This window comes from Narcine bancroftii, chromosome 2 (assembly GCF_036971445.1).
Source record: "Narcine bancroftii isolate sNarBan1 chromosome 2, sNarBan1.hap1, whole genome shotgun sequence".
Taxonomy (NCBI): Eukaryota; Metazoa; Chordata; class Chondrichthyes; order Torpediniformes; family Narcinidae; genus Narcine; species Narcine bancroftii.
In genome coordinates, this window is record NC_091470.1 from 101,303,701 (window position 1) to 101,312,844 (window position 9,144).

The window sequence follows — 9,144 nt, forward strand, 5'->3', positions numbered from 1 at the left end:
TCTGATAAGAAGGACAAGGCTGTTTACAATATGCTTGTTGTTGTTTCACCAAGGTCCTGTACAATTGCAGCAAGATATCCCTGCTGATCCTGTCATCAAATTTAAGAGCAGGGAGGTAATGCTGCAACTGTCCAGATGCAGCAACATCTGGAGTTCTGCATGCAGTTCTGGTCTCCTTACTTGAGAAAGAATGTACTGACTTCAGAGGAGGTTCAGCAGGTTGAAGGGGTTGGCCTATGATGAGAGATAGAGTTGTACTTGATGGAATTTAGATGAATGAGAGGGGACCTTATAGAAACATTAAAAATTATGAAAAGCATAGATAAGATAGAGGTAGGTAAGTTGTTTCCATTGGTAGGGGAGACCAGAACTAGGGATAGACTCAATATTAAAGATGGCGATGAGGAGGAACTGCTTTTCCCAGAGGGTGGTGAAACTGTGAAATGCACTGCCCATTGAAGCAGTAGAGGCCACCTCAGTAAATATAGTTGACAAGATTGGATAGATTTTTACAGACTAAGGGATATGGGGAGAAGGCAGGTAGGTGGAGATGAGCCTATCATTAGATCACCCATGATCTCATTGAATGGTGGAGCAGGCTTGACGAGCCAGATGGCCTCCTTCTGGTCCTACTCCTCATGTTCTTATCTAAATCCTCTTGTTGTGAAGGACAGCATAGAATTCCTTCTGAAATGGCACAGCTTCACCCTCTGAATGTCTGCTTCACAGATAATTTTATTGATATTCAATATTACACTTCTTAATCCAATCCCAAAAAAATAAAGTTTGAAGGAAGGGGTTGTTGTTTGCTTTAATTCTTCTCTACTGTTATGCTATCTATTGGCACACAAGGTGGCCACAAACCTTATAACATGTAATTCTAGCCTGTGGGTTGCACTCTGTAGGTTAGGAACAACAGGTGTCCAAATGGAACTTGCCCATTTCATGAAGTGTCTATTTTGGTGCAGATAGTTTATCAATGCCACCTTGTAGATCCTCATTTAATTGACACACAAAAGTGCTAGATAAACACAGCAGGTCACGCAGCATCTACAGGAAGTAAAGGGCAACCAACGTTTTGGGCCAGAGCCCTTGGTCAAGGTATGAGCAAAAAGCAAGCAACTGCCTTAAGAAATACTCTCCTCCTCCCAGTTTTATTCAGGCGCCTGCCTGCTTTTGGCACATACTTTGGTGTGCGGCTCAGGCCCAAAATGCTGGTTGCTCTTTACTTCCCATAGATGCTGGGTGACTTGCTGAGTTTCTCCACCTCATTTGTGTATTGCATTACAATCAGCATCTGCCGACTCTTGTGTTTAACTTGTTTGATGCCTTTTTTTTTCTCTTCCTTGTGTGCAGCTTCTCTACGATTATGCATGAAACGGTCAAGCGCCTGTCCCCCAGGTGTAAAGTGTCATTCATGCAGTCAGAAGATGGCAGCGGCAAGGGAGCAGCACTGATCACTGCGATTGCCTGTCGCACCTGAGGAGCTGGCCAGCACTAGTAAACACTGCAACTTTTTCCCTTCTGTCCGCAATAGGAGTCTCCCCTCCTTTTCCCATGTCTTTGAGGGGACATCTTCACCTGTACTTCAGTGAAAATGTGATTGTTAGCAGCATTGCCTTTTGCAAATTAACATCTGGGCACAGGAAGGTTGCTGACTGAAAGCTGTTACCCTCTCCCCCTAGTTTAGCCTGCATCAAGACATCGATTCCATTTTGACCTTCTCTCTGCAGTGAAGGGATGATCATTATTTTGATATTGCAGTTGCTACTTTTAACTGAACAGGTCTTCGAAAATGTTATTAATATTACAGATTGACACTTGTTGGGAAAGGGGTGGATAAGGAAAGAATGATTATGGGAAGTGCAAGATATCCCTGCTGCTCCTGTCATCAAATTTAAGAGCAGGGAGGTAATGCTGCAACTGTCCAGATGCAGCAACATCTGGAGTACCGCATGCAGTTCTGGTCTCCTTAATTATAAGCCAGGGCTATAGTCTAAGAATATTACTAAGGTCATTTTTTAAAAAAAGTAACACATTGATGAAATTGCATTCTAGTTCCCGATAAAGCCCACTGGTTGTGAATGGAAGTTGTGTCGCACGCAGGATCAATGAATGAGGGAGGTTCCTTGGATGCTATTTCAAGTTCTAATCGGTCTCCGACCTCGTTGGTTTAAAATTTGATAGCGGAGCAGAGAAGCCTGTTATCTCCTAGATTAATCTCCTTCTTATCTGTTTACATGTACAATCTATTGGCTTGAATATTTGCCTCTTTAGTTCTCTCTGCTACAGCTGTGTCACAATTGGGAGCATGCATCGGATATTGCCCTTGAGCTGGATATCCACTGGTTACCTTGGGTACATTTGACCCTCTTACTTCGCACTGATCATGAGGGAGTTTACATGTTGATAGCAAGAGTTACAAATGTTGTATAGCCACATTTCCTGCTGTCATCTCTATTTAAACAAATTATTGATTCACGTACCTTTGAATATGCCACCATGCAATAAATGGTGGGGACAATGAAGTTTTCTGTGTCACCCTGACATTTTTTGTTGGGGGTTACATTAGGAATTCAAACACATTTGTAAAGGGTAAAAATCTGTGAATAAGGGGGATTCAGATAATGAGCAGTCTTTAAAACTATTACTAATTATATCTTCAGAAAGTGCAGAACGCATATGTGGAGATCCAAAATCATTATCAGTTTGGATTTCTTGATCCTCTGCTTCAAACGCAGTAACTTTCCATGCAATTGTATCAGATGCAGCACTGCACTTGTGGAGGCAGTGAATTATCACTGAATCACTTGTTGAGTTGGAGCCTGGCACCTTTTCAGCTCTAATTCTACCCAAGACTTCCATCTGGAATTGGAATCTCACATTGTGACCAACCACATTTGATGATGTATTGAAAGCATTTTGGAATTTCAAGGACGATTTTAAAAAGGGAGAAAAATGTATTTTATACCAAAGCAAAATCATTGTTAATTCCTTGCATGGGATTTGTACGAAGTTATCTCACTGAAATATTATTGCTGTAGTCAGCCTGTAGTTAAGCTTGGCGAGACTATGTGAAGTTTGTAGACTATTGTTTATGCAAAATCATGTTTACATGTCGTAAGTTTGCACTCGCAATAGAATCTGCGTGGGCAAGATGCAATAATTCCGTTATTGTGAAAATTTGTTATTTTTTTCCTGGTGGTGACAGTGGCTGCAAGGCAGTAAATAAGGATAAGTTGAGCAGATATTGATTCACCCTTTGCCAGTTTGCCTGTCCAGCTAACCCTGGGGTATTTATTGGAAATGAGAGATGAAATATCCACAATATGTGCCGGAAACAAAAATTGTTCATACTGAAGAAAGAGCCTGTTCAAGGTTACATGATGATTAAGTTCAGCCTCTTATCGTTGTCCCACTTCTCTTGAGCGTCTCTGCATCATGTGCCGACATAACCACAATAACTTTATGTGCAATCACAAGTAATGCAGAGATGTGTAGCCTGTACTTGTGTGTAGGTGATACTGAGGTTCATTGCCCCACATACTGTTTTTCCATCTGCATAAATAGTGACCACCCAGATTGAATTAGAGATGAAAATCTGACAAGTTCTTTCCACCCTCAGTTTCTTTTCTCTCTCACTTGCAGCTCAGTAATCTCTGCCCAAAGAAAGTACTCATATATATGTTACCACCATTTCAAACCAAAGATCGTTCAAAAGATCAAAGTGAAACTCACCACTTGAAGAGCAAATACAATTGTACAGATATATGAACAAGATCATCAGTTCTTCCTCCTTAATTTTATTTTGCTTCAGAATCTTTCTATTAATTTTATATGGTTGTCTTGTAGATAGCTGGGATTTTTTTTGTTTTGGTCATTTTTTCATTGAGTTGAGACCGTGGCACATTCTCTGGTTTACACCTGTTGAATGCCAGAGGAATAAAAGTTCATCTCAGTCTGCGTCTCCATAATCAGAGGAAAGTAACAGTGAGAGAGCAGGTTTTGAGTGCCATTACTTATCTTTCAAATGGCTTGGAAGTAGCACTGCCCTAAACACTGACTTGATTGCAATCCTCACCACTGTTAATGCGGGGAAGGAAACAAAGGGAGAAATGAACACATTTCTTGAATTAAGTGAATACTGAAAATTTCAAGTTTAATAATACTGTAAGAGGGAAGAAATCATTGCATAGATAGAATAGCTATGGAATGTAATGATTATCCACTTTGACTTACATAAAAAGGAAAGTGAGAGATTGAAGAATGGTTGTATCTTGCGTGCCCTCTGACATAAATCACGAAATTAACATCCAAGTACAGTAGGTAATTACAGTAAGTAAGCATACATCCTCAGGCCACTGTTCTTGTACTTCCTTTTACAACTGTACTTTTTAAAAAAAAACTTTATTTAAGATTTTATAACATGAATAAAATAGAAGATTACATTTAAAAAGAATAAAAGTAAGATAATAAAATTACAGTACCACATCGGTAAACTAAATAAAAACTATACTTTTATTAATATTGCCCCTCCTTGTTCTTCACTACATTAAATTTCACAGGTCTCATCTGCCAGGCATTTTGAGCACAACTTTTCTTGAAGCAAACCTTAAAATGTAACCAATATGCCAAATGTGAAGCTGCTATTTACCTCATGTTTCTTTTACTTGAAGTCAGTGACCAAAGAGCCATTGTGATATATCTGTAAAGGAACATACAGTATATATTTTTACATGTTGTTATGGCTCCAGTAGCTCAGTGGTTAGAGCACTGGTCTTGTAAACCAGGGGTTGTAAGTTTATTCCTCACTGGGGCCTCTGTGAGGGGATCTGGACAAAGTGGTGGCTCTCGGTTATCTATGTTAATTTTAAATGTAGTATTATGTGACAATTATTCCTTTAATATATACAGTGCATGTGTTTCTATTCTTTTAGAGAGTTGCTTTTTAAAAATTGTTTTCAATAAGACAACGTACCCACATATAGATCTCAACACCTTCAATTCCAAACAATGATAATTACTTCAAATGGTAGTCATAAATTTGAATTAATTAATTATCCTGGTGCTCATTTGAAGAAGCATGGAAAATAATATTTAACTGTCTTGTTAGGTGTTGTAATATTTTAATTTAAAAAATGTTTCCAAATAATGTTGGGTTATATGAAAAATTTGGGTGGCACAGTTATCCGGCACTGTCTGTAAGGAGTTTGTACGTTCTCCCCGTGTCTGCGTGGGTTTCCTCCGGGTGCTCCAGTTTCCTCCCATCCTTCAAAAAGTACGGCGGTTGTCAGTCAATTGGGTGTAATTGGGCAGCATGGCTTGTGGGGCTCTCAGCTGTAGATGGCTTATCAACACCACATGAAGGACAATTAGGAATGGACAATAAATGCTGGCCTTGCAATCAATGCACAATCCTGAAAAATTAAATAACTATTTTCATTGCATTGAATGTCAACATTGAACATTGATGTTATACAGAATTGGCACCTCCTAAATGTGAGATGTTGGGGCAGAGAATTATTTTATAAATGGCCTCTCAAAGATTAGTTAGATTCTATTGCAGTTGTGATTCAACAGAAAATATTATTTTCCAAATTGATTCTAATTCATTGACTTAGTGATAATTAATTTATGATCTATGACCATTCAAGTGGGACTGATTTCACCTGGAACAAGGTCTAGGAAGATACCACTGGGTCTATTTGAACGTGATGGCTTTATCACTGAAAATACTGTTAGCTCAGTGTCAATACTAGCTCCCATACTTAGCTTTGATTGGTCTTGGACTTTGGTTATTCTGTTTGAGTTTTTAGGCTAAAACCCATTTGTAGAAAATACTTCTTAAATAATTTACACAAAAGATATTAGTTGGTTGGTTGGCTCCACGAATTATGGTGACCAAGGCAGATGATAACTGGACCACAACTGGTGACACTGGTATGCTTATTGATACTGCAAATACATATTTAGTTAAGTGACATCAGTTTTGAGTTGCATCGGGACAACAACTAGATACAAAAGGACTAGGTGATATTGTACTTTGAGAAGTGTCATCAATTATAAGACAGATTGAATCCCAGCCAGTATATCCAGAGTGAATCTGGGTTAGTCTGTGTTCAGCTTGTGACATTAGATCCCTAACATTCACTTTGGCACATTCATTCCAGCAGTTGTAAACACACAGCAAGTGCTGGAAATGGCAATTACTGGCAGACTAGCTATTTTTCAAATTCCAAATGAGGCCTGCTCTGAACGTCGGCGTTAGCTCAATAAGCAGAATGAACAGTTGTTATGAGTGAGATGTTTCTATTTTTCAGTAGCATAACATTTAGAACCATACAAAGATCTAAGGTGCTGTGGTTCATCTCATGGAGTCAGAGAAACCTTGTCTATGCTGACTGACAAATAACTATCCATACTAATCTCACTTACCAGAGCGTGGCCCATTGCCTTTTCAAGTGTTCGCAATTCAATTGTTTGTCAGGCTACCTCTTGTGCATCCCTGCCTCCTCCTCCTCCCACTCAGGAGGATTTCAACTTCTCGCTGGGTGGGGAAAGTCCTCCTCAAACCCCCCCCCCTCTCCCCATTCTAAACTTATGACCTTAACCTAAACCTTCTTGTTTTAATGTTGTATGGTCAGGTTTTCTACTAATCACCCAATCTGGTTGAGGATTCAGCAACAATTGGTGGAGACGCTGAGCAAGGCTAGTTTGTATCCATTAAAGTCCACTCATTATTACAGAACGAGCATCTTTAAGAGTCAACTAACTGTTAATTTATAGAAGTTTAATGATAAATTTCCTCTTTTAATACAAAATTATGTAACGACCAAGAAATTAAAACAGTGTTTTTCTCTTTGGATGATTTGCAAGATTTGCTCAGAATTAATAGCATCCATCAGAAATACTGGAATCATAATGTGGCCCTCTAAATCCATCTAATTGCATTTTGATGTTCCAAGCATAGATTACTTCCCCTCTCCCAGATAATGAATGCTGTTGAGAGGCAATGATTGCTAGTCTCAGTAATCACAAGAGAGACTGAGAGCTGCTGTCGAACTGTAAGCACCTATTACCACATTTGTCTGTATTTGTAGATATCTCACCTCATCTTCTGCCTGTCAGTTTCTTGCTTTTAAGTAAAAAAATGCAATGCTGAAGAAAGACAGCAGGTCTGTGTACTTTATATAGCAAAGATAAAGACCCATAGTCAATGTTTCGGGCTTGAGAAATGCTTCAGCAGTCACTTTAGCAACGGTGACTGTAGACTTACGTGTTTTATTTTTATATTCTTGCTTTTTCCTCTCTTGCCTCCCTGCATCCACATTGGGTGAGTACATTGATGACCGCATGAAGCAAGCCAGGCGACAACTGTGGAGAAAGAAAAGCTTCAAGTTGACGTCCTTTCTTTTTCCGCAGGTGCTGCCTAACCTATGGTGGTTTCCACCATTCTCTGATTTTATTTCAGAACTCTAGCATCTGCAATACTTTTGGGATATCAGCAGCAACCAGCTGATACAGCAGCCACGTGAAGGGATATCAGTGTTAAACATGAGCATTTTCTCCTGAAGGAGCCTGACTGATTTGCTGAGTACTTCCAGCATTCTTTGTACTTATTTAAAATTTTCTGTGTCTGCTGCTTTATTTTTCTATAATATATTGAAACATCTTTAGATTTGGACAATGCAAAACATCCTTTAAACAGGCTGCATCTCTCATGCTCCTGAGAATTTATGTGAAAATAACGATTTAAATTTTTTAAAGATCATTTTTAAGTCAAACCCATTAAACACATTGCTGGAGAAACTCAGCTGGTCAAAGAGTGCACTTTATATAGCAAAGATAGTACATAACCAATGTTTCAGGCTTGATCAAGCCGAAGTGTTGGTTATGTATCTTCATCTTTGCTATATAAAGTGCACTGAATTTCTCCAGCAATGTGTTTTTACTTCAATCACGGTGTCTCCAGACCTTCATGTTTTACTTTTGAATAGAAGTATAATGGGACATGACCGAATTATGCTTTTAAACTCAGGTCCGCTGCAATTCATTAGGCAACAATAGTTGCATTTTCAAAATAACTGCTTCTTCCTAGAATAAATGGCAGACTTAAACTACATTCATTGCATAGCCTTTTTTAAAAGCAATAAATGATTGCAATCCAAGCCTGGATGATGTGCTATGAGCTCAGTGCCTGGTATGGAGTCACAACACAGACCAGATGGAGATTGTGCAATAGACTCAAGCCATGCATTGCAAATCATGATAGCACTTATTTATTAACATCTATTTATTTTGATTGCTAAATGAAATAGAGCAAGTCTGGTATTTTTATACAGAACCTGGGTAGTTTCTAAGACTTATTATTGTGAAATCAAATATTTAATCTTTTCTGAATGGATGTTTAGATGCAAATTAAACAATATATTTCCCATAAAAATTACACTATTGTCTCTTGTTTTCAATTTCATTGTAGCTGAGCATTTATATACAGTCTGATTTTACAGGCACCAAAAACATATGGAGAAACTTCAGTTTCACACCCTTCAGCACCTCATAAAAGAACCACCTGTTTATACCTGGTTTTCAGAGCAAATCCTAGTGTTTCATAACCTGTTAAAGTGGACCTGAGGTTGCTTGAATTATAAGCACAAATACGGATGCAAAATTTTAAATTCACTTTGCAAAGCCATGAGAACTCTGTTACAGCAAGAAGCACTGCTACAAGCAGCTTGTCTCACCCCATGAGAGTCTGCTTCATGGATCACAGTTTGCATATTTATACAGATAAATATATCTGGGGTGGCACGGTTAGTGCAATGCTGTTACGCCAGCGCCAACGACCAGGGTTCGAATCCGGTGCCGTCTGTAATGAGCTTGTACGTTCTCCCCGCATCTGCAAGGGCTCTTCCCACCATTCAAAATGTACCATGGGTGTAGGTCAATTGATTGTAATTGGGAGGCATGGGTTTGTAGGCCAAAAGAGCCTGCTACTGAGCTGTATGTCTAAATTAAAATTTAAAAATTAAATTTCCAGTTTTCCTGAACATTTGAATAGAGTTCTCCATACAAGTATATGTTTCTTAGAATTCTCTTGGGATTCATTAATCGTCATATTCCTTACCCAATGTTTAATAGTCT

General features: G+C 38.8%; 1 protein-coding gene across 3 annotated transcripts in view; it reads left to right on the plus strand.

Moving 5' to 3' along the window:
* hk2 (hexokinase 2) overlaps positions 1–8,446 on the plus strand; it is a 115,004-nt gene extending 106,558 nt beyond the window's left edge. For all 3 annotated transcript variants that reach the window (XM_069917728.1, XM_069917726.1, XM_069917727.1), the window contains exon 18: positions 1,357–8,446. In XM_069917728.1, coding sequence (XP_069773829.1) covers positions 1,357–1,483 — 127 coding nt within the window. In that variant the 3' untranslated portion in view covers positions 1,484–8,446. The remainder of the gene's footprint in view (positions 1–1,356) is intronic.
* The last annotated feature ends 698 nt before the right edge of the window (positions 8,447–9,144 follow it).